This window comes from Python bivittatus, unplaced genomic scaffold (assembly GCF_059951505.1).
Source record: "Python bivittatus isolate LINGU-HERP-01145 unplaced genomic scaffold, Pbiv_v1 ctg000430_np1212, whole genome shotgun sequence".
Lineage (NCBI taxonomy): Eukaryota > Metazoa > Chordata > Lepidosauria > Squamata > Pythonidae > Python > Python bivittatus.
In genome coordinates this window covers 4644010-4660878 of record NW_028277071.1, presented here as the reverse complement: position 1 = coordinate 4660878, position 16869 = coordinate 4644010, and the positions used below count along the sequence as shown (strand labels likewise).

General features: G+C 38.4%; 2 protein-coding genes across 2 annotated transcripts; both read left to right on the top strand.

The window, feature by feature from the left end:
• Positions 1-305: 305 nt before the first annotated feature.
• Positions 306-1459, top strand: LOC148215312 (vomeronasal type-2 receptor 26-like). The gene has a single exon (XM_088144098.1). It carries the CDS (start codon positions 308-310, stop codon positions 1205-1207), a length of 900 nt encoding a protein of 299 aa, XP_088000224.1. The 5' UTR covers positions 306-307; the 3' UTR covers positions 1208-1459.
• An 11165-nt stretch (positions 1460-12624) lies between these two features.
• LOC148215311 (vomeronasal type-2 receptor 26-like) lies at positions 12625-13524 on the top strand. Its single transcript, XM_088144132.1, has one exon. The coding sequence runs from the start codon at positions 12625-12627 to the stop codon at positions 13522-13524; it is 900 nt and encodes a 299-aa protein (XP_088000258.1).
• The last annotated feature ends 3345 nt before the right edge of the window (positions 13525-16869 follow it).

The following is a 16869-nucleotide window of genomic DNA, read 5'->3' as shown; positions in this document are numbered from 1 at the left end:
ATCTATTGATTCTTCAGTAACAGTATCTCTCAAAGCACTTCCTTTTTCTCCCAATATCTTAAGCTATTCTTTTTTATTTCTCAACAGGCACCACCTTTTACTTTGTGTAATGATCCTTGTGAAGCAGGATACAGCAAGGTCAAGAAAGAAGGGGAGCCATTTTGCTGCTATGATTGTCTTCCATGTCCAGAGGGGAAAATATCAAAGGAGAAGGGTAGGAACATTTCAAATAGAATGGGACGAAGCTACTTCATATAACATTGTGTATAATCCACTGTACACAATCCTGTTCTCTTATTTTTCAGACATGGATGACTGCTCTCTATGTCCAGAAGATCATTATGCAAACCCCAACAGAAATAAATGCATTCCAAAGCAGATCACCTTTTTGTCCTATGAAGAGCCAGTGGGGATTAGTCTCACTGTTCTTTCTCTTTGTTTTTCTTTAATGACAACCCTGGTGTTCACAATCTTTGTTAAACACAAAGAGACTCCCATTGTCAAAGCCAACAACCGGAATCTCACCTACACACTCCTTCTTTCCCTCCTCCTCTCTTTCCTTTGTGTGTTTCTGTTTATTGGCAGACCTAATAAAATTGTGTGTCTCTTTCGACAACCAGCTTTTGGCCTCATCTTCTCTGTGGCGGTTTCTTGTGTGTTGGCCAAAACCTTTGTGGTGGTTCTAGCATTCATGGCCACCAAACCTGGTTCCAGACTGAGGAAATGGGTGGGTGGAAGAATGGTGAGTTTCATACTTCTTTCCTGTTCCCTTATTCAAGCCAGCATTTGTGCTGCATGGCTGATAATATCCCCACCATACCCAGATTTTGATGTTCACTCAATGTCTGAAGAAATCATCATGGAGTGCAGTGAGGGATCGGTCACCATGTTCTACTGTGTCTTGGGCTTTATGGGTTTCCTGGCCATGGTCAGCTTCTCTGCTGCTTTTCTAGCTAGGAAGTTACCTGACAGTTTCAACGAAGCCAAATTCATCACCTTCAGCATGTTGGTCTTCTGCAGTGTTTGGCTGTGCTTTTTTCCAACCTATCTAAGCACAAGGGGAAAATATATGTTGGCTGTGGAGGTCTTCTCCATGATCTCCTCCAGTGCTGGTTTATTAGTATGTATCTTTTTTCCCAAATGTTATATCATTGTGATGAGACCTGAACTGAACAATAAGCATCATATAATGAAAAGAAAGTTTTAAAAATCTGTCACTTTGCATCCAACCCTTTGCTTGTACATGGCAGAGAATTTTTCCCAATGTACATTTAAGCTGGAAAGCTGAATTCAGTTCCATTGACTTTTTGTTATTGTCCTGCCCTGCGGAACCACCTCCCCTCTGATATGTGGATTGAGCTTCTGAGAGGCTGTCAAGACCTGACTTTTCTTCCATCTGTTAGCCTTGGAATATTAGGATGTGTCTGGTCATGAGTTTGTCATATGGTACCTTGGGGTTTTTCTTTGTTTTGGATTATTTTGAGTTTGTTTGGTTATAGTTTTGGCTTTTTGTAAATTGTTGGCTAGCTGCTCAGAGTTATATATTTACGAAGGGGGCCCTATCGATGTCATAAATAAATAAATAAAACCACAAATTGATTGACTGATATCTTTCAGTATGGGGACAAGAGAGAGTGGGGGAGTTACCAGCTCATTTTATACACCTATGCAATTTTTCTGCTTTGGTTAATTTTTTACAACAATGACCTATACACAGCTGTTATTCACTTAATTTGACATAACATTTAATGAGAATAATAAGTTTATCTTTACTGACTGGGATTTATTCATATGCACATTAAAATGTGTAAAAAGGAGTGGTGATGATATACCTAGCAACCTTTCATTTCAACAAAGTTACCTATGTAAAAAATCAGACACTGGAAATTATCAGGTACATATTGTGTGATGTGGCCACCCAGAAAGAGGATGGTAAATTGAGAAGATCTTCCAATTGGCCACCTGGCTGACATTCTGTCTTCTCTGTAACAAGGACCAGGAAATATCTGGCAAAGAAATTTCAGACAACTCCAAAACCACTCCATGCAAAGTACAATGCATTTTAGTATCAGATTTACATATTGGTCCCTTTCCAATAAATTTGCTACAGTGTGTTCACTGAAGAGAAAAGCATGTTGGACATTTCTGGGGGAGCAATGTCAGGTTGAACACAGCTCTGTTTTTGTGGAAAGAGTTTCTGGCTCTTTGGAACTATCTCTGGATGAAAGAGATGACTGGATCACCCATAGGTACTCCTTACAGAGGCTCCCTGTTAAGAAATCGCAATTTAGTGATCTCCAGCAGGTTGAGTGTTCTGAATGTTGAGTGTTGAGGGAAACATCAAGCCCATGCTGCAGTTCAGAGCCTTCTGAGGACACTAGATTTGCGTTCACTTCCTCTTTTAATTAACATTGGAAACTGCCTATTTGTGATTTACTTGGAATTAAAAACCTCTTGAAAGGTAAGTTGATGCACACCGGGAGAATTTCCTTTTATCTTTGAAGAAAGAAGATTAAAGTAAGTTTAAAAGAAATATTTTAACTTTTGGAAACAGTGAAAGGGAATTAAGAATGCTGTTTGGGGACAGTTAAGAGGCCATATGGATTTGAAATAGCTTTTTTACATGGATTTTTTAAAAACTTTTAAGAAAATACAGCAACTGATCTTGGATTTAACCATAAGAAAATCTGTCCTGGGAAAGTACTGGTTCTGAAAATAAACATTTGATAAACTGGGCTTTGAAGGTTAACTAGAGGGAACCAGAGAGCAATTAAAGGAAAAGATATCTTCTAATATAATGGAGGAACATTCTCTTTTTATAGAAGAATTTCTAGCTGTTTGGGATCAGTGTGCCTGGGAATTATTTCTAAAATTGTGTCTAACAGAGGTTGTAGAAGAAGAAAAGATTTCATTGAATAAAACAGAAGCTGAGGATGATTTGAATAAGGATTCTAAAATGGACTTTAAAGAAATGCTAGACTATAAGAGAGACATAGAAGATATGGAAAAAGATGCTGGGGATCTGAAGATGGACTTAAGGTCACTTGATTATGAGAGTGACATGGAGAAAGAAGTTGTAAAGGATCAGAAGAGTGACTTTGAGAACTATCCTACTCTGGATCCATAGAAGGGAAACACTAAATCTCTGAAACCTTTTCTGAAAATAGACGGGGAGGGTATGATAAGAGATCACTATGTCGGATTCTGTTTGGAGAACAGACTGAAGAATAAGCCTTTTAAAAAGAAGAGAAAGTAATCTAAAGTGGATTTATCGGATATGGGTTAAATTGTATAAGTTTTGATCCTAGGTTGTTAATATTGATTTTTTTTTTTTCCTGACCAGGACTGTAAGATGATGATTTACACCTGTAAAAGTGATTTATTTGGTTTAGTTTAAAATACACCTGTTATTATTATTGGTCTTTCTTATGCTTGTGGGGGGAGAGGCCTTTTATGTTTCATTTCTCAGAAAAAAATTAGATGTTAAAATGCAAAATAGATGTATTTGTTTAAGGTTAATATATATAGTTTATGATCACTGGTACTCTTAATGCTTTTGCTAATTGAACTGACTGATTAATATTTTTTATAGTTATTGTTTACTACTACGTAAGTCCTAACAAAGGCTCTTATCTATGCTCGGTTGACTTTACTTTTTGCCTTCCAGCAGCAGCACTCTAGGGGTCTCTTGTGCCACTTCATCTCTTGGAGGTACTCAGTTAACCAGGGTGCTCTGACATCTATATAGTCCTCGAGTTACAACAGTAATTGGGACCAGCTTTTCTGTTGCTAAGCAATGTGAAACATCACATGACTACATAGTTCAGCAACAGCAATCCCAGCATCCCCCCCCCCCCCCATTGCCATCATTAGGTGAGGACCTGCCCTGATCCAAGCCATTCCTGGCTTGGTCTCTCCCAGCTCCAAGCCTCAGTAAGGTAAGGGACTGCCTCCTCTGCCTCCACTAGAACTCCCCCCACCTGCCTACTTCCCTCCCACCTCTGCCCTTTTGGCTGCCCTGCACAGCGGCACTCCTTGGTGGTGGCACTAGGGCTGAAGTAGAGGCCTGGGGCTTTTAGCAGTCTCAGCTGGCTGCCATTGCCACCAGGCCTCTACTTTAGTCCCAGTGCTGTTGCTGCAGCCAAGGAGTACGTCCTCAAGCCCTATGCCTCAGAAGCTTTCCAAGGTTTTTCTGAAGCATTGCAAGATTGGGGTATGCTATTTGGAGGACAGCGCAAGCAGCTTTGGGAAGAAGGCCTGGTGCAGCCAGCAGCTGCCTGACCTAGGGCCAGGTTGGGTGCCTTGCTAGCAATGGGAAGAAAATGGATAAGGTCAACTGGATATGGCAGGGCCTGCAGAGCGCAGGGTGGCAGAAGCAGTGGGGGCTTTGATCTGTGGTGCCGGGGTGGCTGGCCATAGCACAGGGCTTGAGGTGACACTCCTCAGTGGTGGTGGTGGCTGAAATAGAGGCCTGGGGAATGGCAGATGGCTGAGATTGCTGAAGGCCCTGGGAGTTGAAGTGCCCCTGTGGTCGTAAGTGTGGGCAGGCTGCCAAGCATCTGATTTTGATCACGTGACTGTGGGGGTGCTGCAACAGCCATAACTTCAGGAACTGGGTGTAAGCACCACTCCAGTTAATGGTGTTTCTGCCTAGCATTAAGCACCACCACCTGGGGAGGCTCTCTGTTCCTGTCAATCAAGCCACAATCTCCTTCCCATCCAAATCAGCCTTTCCCCAGACACCCTGCTTTCACCCAACTGGTGGGGGAAGCCTCACATCCAATGGGCTCCATAGGCAAGTCCCCTTCCCTCACTCCTGTCTCTCACACAAAGGTAACAGACAGGCCTGACCACACTGAGTCTATTCCCCAACAAGTCCACAAGGTGGTCATTGCCAGTCCAGATCTTCTCCAACCAGGTGCTGGTCATCCCAACAATTGTTCAATCCCACGACCCTGGGGCCTCCACTACCATGCAGGTCCTGGGTAGCCACCATCCAGTCTACTCCAAGGGGGAGAGAGGAAGCCACTAACATGGCTGGTCTTCCATGTGGCTGGTGAAGTGGCAGCTGCAGGATGTAAGCCGGCTCTCCTGCAAGATTTCTGTGTTGCTCCTGCTCCAAGTGTTCCTGATCACCTGGCCATCAAAGCCCTCTATTCAGCCAAGGCCCCTTGCCAAGGCACTGTCACCACTGCCACTACACTTTGGTGCACCAGCCCAGTCAACCTCTGGCCTGTCCCTCTGCACAGTTCCAAAATGAAGGGCAGAACCAGGCAGCCACCTCCCTACAGTCTCCTCCAACACACCACTGCATTCCTGGAAGCCAGTCCAGTGCCACTTGTCAGATGAGATGAAAACTGCTGATCCTCAGGGCCATTGTGTTTCCCCAACCACCACTTCAATGCTGTAGAACCTCTACAGCAAGAACTCTGCTTGCTGACACACCACCTGTCTGCTGCCCAGGGAGACACTGAAAGGGCTGTGATGTAATCCAGCATCCACTGCTCTATCCGCCTGCAACATCGCCACCACTGCTCCCATCTTCTCTGTCAGCCCAGACAGCCTACACAACCATCTCTGCTAGCCCAGCATTATGTCTTGGACCACAAACCACCTCCACACTCCATCAATAACATACACAGAGCCCACAGTCCATGCATCTGCTGTGGTGCCATCATGGAAGAAAAAAATGAATTTCAAATCAAATTGTTCTATTGGAGATGGATTGAAACAGCAGAATTAAAAAGTAATTTGGACCTAAGGGCAGATTTAAGAATTACTGAGTCTTGTCAAGCACCCTATCCTTGAAGATGAAAGTCAACTGGATAGTGTCAGAAGCTAGAATAGGTCATTGGAGAGAAAGTGGGAGGAGGAGTGGAATGAAGAGCTGAATCATCTGGCTGTTCTTCGGTCTCTTGTTTTGCTATTCAGTTGAACAATCTGGACATGATGACAGACTTATTCCCTTTTTGGAAGTTGCATATGGTTTCCTTCTGATCTGTGAATGTTATCTTCAGATAACAATATTCCATGTTGTTCATATAATAAATACATGCCTTTTGAGTTTTGATCCAAAGATCTTAATTCTCATGTCTTCCCAGCTATTCCATGCCCATCTTTCATCCAACTGTGGTGACCTGGAACAGAATAGCTTCCTGTTCTCTCTCTCATGATTACTTTCAACAGTCATGTTTCCAAATGTATAATTCTAGCACATATTTTTCCTGTTAAGTGGATCATTACTTATGTAATCAGCAATCATTAAATATCTTATTTAAAATAAAGAAATATTCACAATATTTATTTTCTAGTCAAATGTAAGTTGTTGAACCAAGTTTGTTCAAATTCTATATGTTAATCTTACAATAATCCTGGTTGTTGCCAAGAATACTGCATGTAATCATGAGGTGTGAGATTTGATGCTAAAGACTTTAATTTTATTATACCAAAATAATTAACTAATTTCTCTAGTTGTTTGCCTCTTTATATGTAAGCACTTATGTATCTGTCTCTACCTCTACCTCTGCATCTGCTTCTCCTTCTCCTTCTCCTTCTCCTTCTCCTTCTCCTTCTCTTCACCTTCTCCTCCTTCTCCACCTCTACTCTCTGCTGTACCTCTCTGCTCTCTCTTCTCTATTTCTCTGAGAGTCAGTTTGGGTACTGGTTCAGGCACCAGATTCAAAACCTGGAGACCATGCAATCTTATCCAGACTTGGGAGCAAACCTCAGTGACCTTGCTCCAGTCACTCAATTTATTCCCTATGAACAAGGGAATGGAAAACCTTTTCCCAAAATCTTGCCAAGAAAACTGCAGGGATTCATCAAGGCGGTTACTAGGAGTCAGCACTGACTCAGAGCACCAAAAATAAAAAATAAAATAAAATATTAAAGAAATAAATACAAATGAAATAGAAGTTCTATATAATGCCTATACCTATACCTATACATCAATTTGTATCTTGATTTATGAATATCATGACTTTAATTGGTTGTCTTGTGGCTCATGCCACAAGAGGTTCCCACAGGAGGATCTCACATGTTTTCTTTGGAGTTCTGAACATGAAAAATCTTTCTGTAAAGGTTTTAGTCTCACTATCATTATGAAATTAGCCAGTTTGTCTCCTCCAAATCCTATGGGACTCCAAGAAAAAAGGATGAACTGACCCTGAAAGATGTAATTAATGTACTCCATGATATTCCAACTCATGGCTGGAAGCCCCAATTTGTGAGTTGATTTGACAGTATGTTGCACTGTCTATTTTTATCTGAAAAACATCTCAAGAAGTCAGGTCAGTCCAATCTACTTCAAGGATCTTGTTACAGACAGGGGCATTTGTATACAGAAAGAAGACATTAATGGAAGATATTAGTATTCATGGAGTCATTGTTAATGGTGATGTCTCAAGTGCTGTACAAGAATCCCAGCATTCAATGTGACTTTGAAGAGCCTCTTCCTATTCGTCACACATATCATGATCTTGGAGATGTTAACATTGCTGGCATTATTTCTGTATTCTCAACATTTTCTGATCCAATTTCTTTCAGTCAACATCCTTCTCAAGAACTTCAAGATGGACTTATGTAAGTACATATTTTATTTATAATCAAGCTCCGTACCTTGCTGTTCAATCACATGATGCTCAAAATAATTTCCTGTAAGCTATAATTTAAAAAAGTACTTGAAACATCCCTCTTAAAAACAGGATGCCTTGATCTATGTTCAAGCTACATTTCAGTTTCCACATGAAGTGTATAAAAAGGCCCAAGCTCCATTAATATCAATCATATCCAATTATCTCTAAATATAGAATGTGGATACAGATTAATTTATGAAGATGTAACTACCACTAAAATCTGTGATTACCTTTTTTTCAGTTGATTTTATTGGTAACAAAATGCAGCTACTTTCATCTGGATATGATGAATTCCTACGAAGCTGGGGTTTGCTACTGGGCATTTTTCATGTATTAAGAAATAATGCTTCCAACCTCAAGCCAGTGTTTATCTTGTATTAAAAAAAAAAAAAAGAAAGATTCCAAAGTGGTATATGTGTGCTACAATTTTGCTGAGCATTTTCCAGGACCCTAGCAGAACAGTAAATATATTGCACTAACATGCATTCAACAAAATATTGTACTGAAAGATTGCAGATGCCATATTCTAAAGCAGACCTTTTTAATATATTATGTAACATTTGTTACAGAGTATCATTCCAGAATTACCAGCACATTCTTGCCTTGGTGTTTACTCTAAAGGAGATCAATGAAAATATCCAGATCCTACCCAATATCACACTGGGCTTCCACATTTATAACAGCAATTTCAGTCCAGGTTGGACTTACCTTGCCTCAATGGTGCTTCTATTCACCCAGGGCAGATTTGTCCCTAACTACAAGTGTGGGTTACCAAAAACTTTGGCTGCAGTCATTGGGGGACCTGACATTTGTCTCCACATGGCAACTGTTCTGTGCATCTACAAAGTTCCTCAGGTAAGATGTGTTGAAGTTATATGGTACTACCTGAACAAGCCTAGAGTGTTTTTGCTTTTATGATAAAAAGCATGGTTCAGACTGTATAAAACCCTTTGATAGATACTCAGAAAGGAAGTTTTAACAATGGCTGATATTCCATGTTGATGAATTGAATCCAGTTGGTACACAATCATCCATTTCTTTTAATTCAGTGAACATTTATTACCAGAGATGAAGACATGGAATTCAAGAAGTCAATTATTTTCTTGGGTTAACAGCAAAAGTACAAGATGTTCTAATAATCTAACTTGGTTGAATTAATCCATTTAATTTCAAACTCCAAATACAGGTAGAAATTCAAAAATAGAAAAAGTAAGAATATGTGTTGACTGAAAGAGAATATGGAGAGGATAGAAACAGAAATGCTCCTTGAAGACCAAACAGAGATTTGAAATGAAAAGGTCCCAGTCATTACCTACATTGTAGATAGAAGACTTAGCCTCAATATATATCCCCAAATAATAAAAATAAGGTAAGAAGGATGAGCCCAGCATTTAGGGATCCTTCTGCTCCTGCTCTATGGTCCCTTTGTCCTCTTAGCCTTGGGAAACATTCCTTCACTTCTTGTCCAGCAACACTGTGTACTTCTCCAGTAGAAAAACAGAGAATTTTGCCCTTTTGTAGAAGAAAATATGTAGGGTGTTTTATGTGTCCATAAACTTCCATGGATGTTTCTCTCTCTAGGACAACAGTGTCTCCAAAATGCTTTGAAAACATTAAAGGGGGTAGAAAGGAGAGAGCTTTAGGACTATTATACATTCATTTCTGCTTGATTGGATTAGCACAGGACCATAAGTAATGATAAGTCTGACCAGACAGTAGCTATGTTTGGGAAAGCTAAGTGTTCCCCAATCCCAGACATTAAATTAAGTTTCAAACTTAATTTTTCCTTTTCTAGAATGGTCATTTCTAGAATGATCATTCTTTAAAAAATTCTTTAAAAAGAAAATGAGCACAATGAGAGTTCTTCCACACACACAAAAAAAGTTTCTCTACTTCTAAGACTGAAACCTGGATAGCCATTTGGAAATGAACACAACTATTTAGACAATGTTTCAGTATACAAGCTCAAGAACACCCAAAAATTCAATGCATTTTCAGAAGCTCACACAGACCTTTGCAATTGCATATGTTTTTGTTTTCTTTAGTTGACATATGGCTCTGCTCCAATCATGGATAAAGCAACTCAAGCAGTTTTCTTCCAACAAATGTTGCCAGAGGAATCCCACCAACATAAGGGCCTTCTCCAGCTATTGCTGTATTTTAGATGGATGTGGATTGGCGTTCTTGCTGTAAATGATGACAAAGGAGAGAAATTTGTTCAGGTTGTGCTCCCCATGATTTCGCAGCATGGCATCTGCTTTGATTTCATAGCAGAGTTCCCAAATGTGGCTTTTTATATTGATTTTCATGATCTAATATGTGAAGGAGTGAAAACATACCAAGTTCTCATGAACAGCACAGCCAATGTCATAGTCTTATATGGTGAAATTGAGTCTATATCAATTCTGAGAACCTTTCTGCAATTATCAGAAGTGGAGGATATACCAAAGAAGACAAAAATCTGGCTTATAACAGCTCAGACAGATTACACTTCAAATTCCTTTCATAAATCTTGGGGCATCCATTTCCTGCAAGGTGCTTTATCCTTTGCAGTTCATACAAAGGAAGTCCAAGACTTCCAGGAATTTCTTGAAAGCCTAAATCCAACCAACAACCAGCACGATGGTTTTAGGAAAGATTTCTTGGAACAGGCATTCAACTGTTTCTTCACCAGCCCTGAAACAGAGAAGTCTGAGAAAAAATGTACTGGACAGGAGAGGCTTGAGACCCTTCCTGCATCTGTGTTTGAAACACGCATGAGTGGCCAGAGCTACAATATTTACAATGCAGTCTATGTTGTGGCACATGCTTTGCAATATCTGTATTTATATAAGTCCAGACAAAGAACAATCGTGAAAGAAGGAAGGCAACAGTTTCAAGATCAAGAGCTGTGGCAGGTAAAATATTAAGCAGAGAAATGCAGAAACCTTCACCATATCTGTATTTGCAACATCTGTCCATTAAAAGTGAAATGTACTAATGACTTAATAAAAATATTTATATGCTCATATTAACATCACAAAAGGCATTCTACTAATTATAACAATATATCTTAGAATATGCTTCTATCCATCAAGTTAACTGCAATAAAGATCAGTGTATAAGTAGATAGAAGGAGGTGTTCTAGATGCTTTGACTGGAATGTTTGCATTTAGATTGATCCAATATGTTCCATTTCCCCTTAGAAATGTAAGATTCCATAAGATTTGGCCTCATAAAAAAAATAAATAAAAAACCAGTTAGACACATCTGTTTGATTGTTCAAAGTATCTTCATGCCCACTGCAAGGACTTCTAGATTATTTTGTTCTCATGCAAACCTTGAATGGAGGAGAAAGGACTGATAACAATGATAAATCCTTACTCAGGAAAGACACTGGATGCTGAAATTCTCCATTTTTCAAGCCTGTTCACTTCAGAGAGTAAATCATTCTTTAGATAGTTGACCAATTGTCACCCCGAAAGTCAGTGATGAAATAGATTTATGAAGATTGAAATGGACAATGATTGCTTAGAGAGTGTAACCATCCATGCATTATGCACATTACAATATCACCCTTAAAAAAAGTGTAACATTTTTATAATTGTCCCCTGTAATGCCCTCATTTTTGCTATTTTGAAATCCTATTATTACATTTATATTTGTCTATGATCATCTAGCTTAACTATGCAGCATATAGACTAGATTTGCATAACTTTTTCACTGGTTTTACATTTTGTATTTTGTATTTCTATGTTAATAACTTTTAATTTTATTTCAGTAATATGGTATTTTAATTCTTCTACCTCTATTTTGAGGTGATTGCTATGTTATTTGTTTGATGTACAAACCAAAAAAAAAAAAATTTATTTCCTTCCTTCCTTCCTTCCTTCCTTCCTTCCTTCCTTCCTTCCTTCCTTCCTTCCTTCCTTCCTTCCTTCCTTCCTTCTCTCGCTCCCTCTCTTTCTCTCTTTTTCTATGTCTCTGTATTATAGCTTCATTCCTTTCTGAGAAGTGTCACATTCAACAACAGTGTTGGTGAAAAGATTACCTTTGATAAAAATGGAGAATTCATTGGTGGATTTGATATTATCAACTGGATCACATTCCCAAACCAGTCATTTCTTAGGGTCAAAGTTGGAGCAATAGATCCCACAGCTCCACCAGACAAGTTCTTCAATATCTCTGTGGATTCCATCATATGGCCAATAGGCTTTCATCAGGTTAGATATATCAAAGAAGATCTCTCTGCCTTCATTGATATAGCATAAAATATTATCTTCATTGATGGAAGTTCCATAGTATCATCTCTGAGCTAAGCTAAGCACACATGTCCTAGGGAAGGAAAAAGTATCTATAGCAACGCTCACATTTTAAATGTTACGCATAGAATTTTCCACCTTTTACTTTGTCCCACTGTGTGCTCTAAATTAGTTATGGACAATGGAAACCATGGGTTTGATATAAAAGCTCCAGTCACATCGACTAGATTGCATCAATCTGGTAACAACTGAATTAAGAAGAAAAGAACTCTATCATTCTCTACCCAACACAGAAATTGTCTTTTTGAGTGTGGGGATGATGCCTATAGAAGGCCATAGATACCAATAATGGTAGATGCTTAATGAGTCAGTTGCAGACTGATTACATCTCAGTAATGTCTTCAAAGGACTTCAAATCAATCATCAATCCCGTCTTAATCTGTTGATTCCCTAACAACAGTATCTCTCCAAGCACTTCCTTTCCCTTCCATATCTTAAAATCCTATTTTTTTTTTTTTATTTACGGATAGACACCACCTTTTTCTTTGTGTAATGATCCTTGTGAGGCAGGATACAGCAAGGCCAAAAAAGAAGGGGAGCCGTATTGCTGCTATGATTGTCTTCTGTGTCCAGAGGGGAAAATATCAAAGGAAAACGGTAGGAAGATTCTAGATATAGTGAGACTAAGCCATTTTGTATAACAATGTGCATAATCTCTATCCCTATCCATGTTGTATTCTTTTTCAGACATGGATGACTGCTCTCTGTGTCCAGAAGATCATTATCCAAACCCTAACAGATATATATGCATCCCAAAACGGATCACCTTTTTGTCCTATGAAGAACCCATGGGGATTAGTCTCACTGTTCTTTCTCTTTGTTGTTCTTTAATGACAATTTTGGTGCTCACAATCTTTGTTAAACAGAGACAGACTCCCATTGTCAAAGCCAACAACCGTAATCTTACCTACACTCTCCTTATTTCCCTCCTCCTCTCTTTCCTTTGTGTGTTTCTATTTATTGGGAGACCTGATAAAATTGTGTGTCTCCTTCGACAACCAGCTTTTGGCCTCATCTTCTCTGTGGCGGTTTCTTGTGTGTTGGCCAAAACCTTTGTGGTGGTTCTAGCATTCATAGCAACCAAACCTGGTTCCAGATTGAGGAAATGGGTGGGTGGAAGAATGGTCAGTTTCATTCTTCTTTCCTGCTCCCTTATTCAAGCCAGCATTTCTGCTGCATGGCTGATAATGTCCCCACCATACCCAGATTTTGATGTTCACTCAGTGTCTGAAGAAGTCATCATGGAGTGCAGTGAGGGATCAGTCACTATGTTCTACTGTGTCTTGGGCTTTATGGGTTTCCTGGCCATGAACAGCTTCTCTGCTGCTTTTCTAGCTAGGAAGTTACCAGACAGTTTCAACGAAGCCAAATTCATCACCTTCAGCATGTTGGTCTTCTGCAGTGTTTGGTTGTGCTTTGTTCCAACATATCTAAGCACAAGGGGAAAATATATGTTGGCTGTGGAGGTCTTCTCCATGATCTCCTCCAGTGCTGGCTTATTGGTGTGTATCTTTTTCCCCAAGTGTTTTATCATTGTGATGAGACCTGAACTGAACAGTAAGCATCAGCTAATGAAAAGAAAGTTTTAAAAATCAGCTATGTCAACCTCAAATCATTTATATGCTGCTGCTGCTGCTGCTGCTGCTGCTATTATTATTATTATTATTATTATTATTATTATTATTATTATTATTATTATTATTATTATTATATTATTTTATAAAAGTGAGTGATGTGGTCAAAGTATGTCACATTTTACAAACAGTAAAACAAAATGTAGCCACTTGCAGAGAAAACAAATCAAATTGATTGGAAAATAACAATTGTAAATAATATGAATATTGATGAGCTGATTAGATGGAAAGTTCCCATTTGCAACTTGGCATTTTTATAATAAGGGCAATCTAGCAAAACATGGATTAATATATCAGGATCCCCTTCACCACAGGGGCAAAGACTTAGTTCCCTGTCATTTCTCCTTAAAACACCCTTTTTAAAGGTGTTGTACCCATTGCAGGCACATATAAGATGACCATGTTTTAGTCACATGGTTGTGTCCACCATCTTTATTTTTTTATGGCTCTGCAGAGGCCCCAGTTAGAGGATTCTTATCAGACTTCCTTCATGACTTTCAAGGAAGTAACTTTCAGTTAGTGTTGATATACACATATAACTGTTCTTTGATGTCCCTGTTCTTTTAAAAACTTTTTTAGAATAGAAAGATCCAAACTTCCAGTCTGTATTAAAAAGGAGCTATCTTTGGTATGGCTACAATAACATTGCATTACTGCCCACCGCTCTCTCTCTTTTTTAAAAAAATATCTTTCTTAAAATGAAATGAAATGAAATGAAATAAAATATATTATCTCTATCTCTATCTTCTATCAAAATGCAGTTTTAAAAACAAAAGAAAAACCACATAAATACACTAAAAAAACCCACAATTAAAGAAAACTGTGTGTTAAGTTAATGGGAAAAAAAAAAGCCAAAGAAAGAAAATATAAAAAACACCAAAACAGCCTGAAGAAGAGGGAGGGGGTTACTTCTGTCATGGATTCCATCAAATAAGACAGTATTTCAGTTGCCTTTGAAGTGGGCAAAGTCTGTTAGAAAATGCTTAAGTTGAAGGTCCCTCCACTGTTCCAAACTAGGAAGGCCAAGTTGAATTTGGAGTCAGGAGAAATCCTTAAAACAGTCATTACATAATCTTTGTTTAAAGTCACCATCCCAGGTTCTGCCCAAACTTTCCAATAGAGCATTTTACCACCTATTTTCAAAGTAGAATTTTTCCAAAGAGTTAAATACTCATGAGTCTTATTGTCAAAACCCAATCTATGCTGTCATATAGCTGTAACAGGTTCTTTTTTCAACCGCCAGTAACAAGACTGACCCAGACTCCATAGACACAAAGCACTGGAAACTTGGACGATTGATTAGGCTTTTGCATCTCCCTTCAGTGACTGGGTGGACATGTCTAATTTACAAAAGGAAAGCTTACCAAAAGAAAAAAAAAGGAATTGTAAATTATAAATGCCTTCAGCTATTTCTGAAAATAATTTTAATAATAAAACTATTTTCAATTTTAATTATCCATTTTTCTTTAAGCTCTCTATGTATCCTATGTATATTTATCATTTTGTTTTAATTGGTTTTAGTTGATTTTGTAGAATATTTTTAACTGTTGGTTTTATTGTATGCCACCCAGAGTCACTTAATGTGTGATGGGCAGCCATATAAATTTTGATAAATAAATAAATACATTAATTAAAAAAAATATATACGATGTGCTTTAAAGTCCTATTTCACTATATTTTCACATCTTTCTATTCTATATATCAAATGTATTTCTTTATCGCTGACTTCTACATTTCTGTGGTCTTAATCCCTGTATGTCTCTATTGTCCCTCTGCATGGGGCTATACTCCTTTTTTCACAGAGCTCAATCTTTTATCTTTTTTAGTTTCTGTTTTCTATTTCTGTTCTGCCAAAGCCTTTTTCTTCTGTCAAAGTCTTTTCTTTTTCTTTATCTTCTCTGCTTGTTTATTCCTGGCTGGGCTTCTTGACTCTTCTCCTCTTCCGAATCTTGGCTCCATCTGAGGGAAATAGTTTCAAGAACTTTTCCCTCACAACAGTCTGAGGGGAGGAAATAAACACCTCCCTCTTCCCAGTTTTCTCAGCTGCTGCCTCCTTTCCAGCTGCCTCTCCTCAACAGGGCCATCTATCTTTCAGTTTGCCTCTTTACTTTGACTCCTGGGCTTTGGGTCTGTTTATTCAGTCTCTTCTTCAGGAGGCCTGAAGATGCAGAGCTTCCAGGCAGCCATCTTGTCTTCTCTCCTCCTCCTTGCCTCCTGCCTGATGCTGCTGTTTGATTAGCAGCTGCTGTTGATTGGCAGCTGGGTTGTCCTGACGATGGGGATGGGCCAAGAAGGGAGGGGGAGGAAGGAATAGAGTGGCTTTTGATCTGCTCAGACAGTCTGTCCTTCCACAATATCCAAAGATTTCTTTTTTAAAAAAATCCTTTAATTATAATATTATAAATCTTGGTACATTGTATTATTTCAATGCAGAGTTCAATGCACTAATGTTTATATAATATGATTAAAATTATTAACATTCTATTACTTAAAAAGGTTCAAGTACTGAAAATAAAAAGAGAAAAGTAAAAATTACATCACTATTAATTGCCATTTAAGATGTCAGTGTTACAAGTATAAAATGATTTAACTTTTCATTCAAATTTGAGTATAAGATTAAAAAAAAAAGAGCTACCAGAATTGACATCAAAGTATTAGTTATATCATAATAGTTTCAATCTTGAACTAATTACTCAATATTAAGATCTGCATTGTATTGTTACTTAATGTGTGTGTATGTTGAAAAAAAGAAATAAAAGATAGATGAAGCAAATTGAACAAAAGGTAAAATGCCTAAAACTTAAAATATGTAAAAAAGGAAAAAAGGAAATAATAATAATAATTTTAAAAACTATTAATTTCTCTCTCCCCCCCTTTTTTTTATATATATTTGCTAATTTGCAATATTTGTAAACCTTTGGGCACCCTTAAAAAACAGACGGTAGATAATTACATTTGCTATGCTGCATGAAATGTGGTATGCATGGGAACCATTGTTGGTTAAATTTAGTTAAACCTCTATTCATTGACTATGCAAAAGCCTTTGACTGTGTGGATCACAACAAACTGTGGCAAGTTCTTAAAGAGATGGGAGTACCAGACCACCTTACCTGTCTCCTGAGAAATCTGTATGCGGGCCAAGAAGCAACAGTTAGAACCGGTCATGGAACAACCGATTGGTTCAAAATAGGGAAAGGTGTACGACAAGGCTGTATACTGTCACCCTGCTTATTTAACCTATATGCAGAGTACATCATGAGAAATGCCAGGCTGGAAGAATCACAAGCCGGAATTAAGATT

What these genes read in the sequence shown, in the direction of transcription:
- LOC148215312 (XM_088144098.1), top strand. Translation starts at nt 308, where the DNA reads ATGGATGACTGCTCTCTATGTCCAGAAGATCATTATGCAAACCCCAAC.
- LOC148215311 (XM_088144132.1), top strand. Translation starts at nt 12,625, where the DNA reads ATGGATGACTGCTCTCTGTGTCCAGAAGATCATTATCCAAACCCTAAC.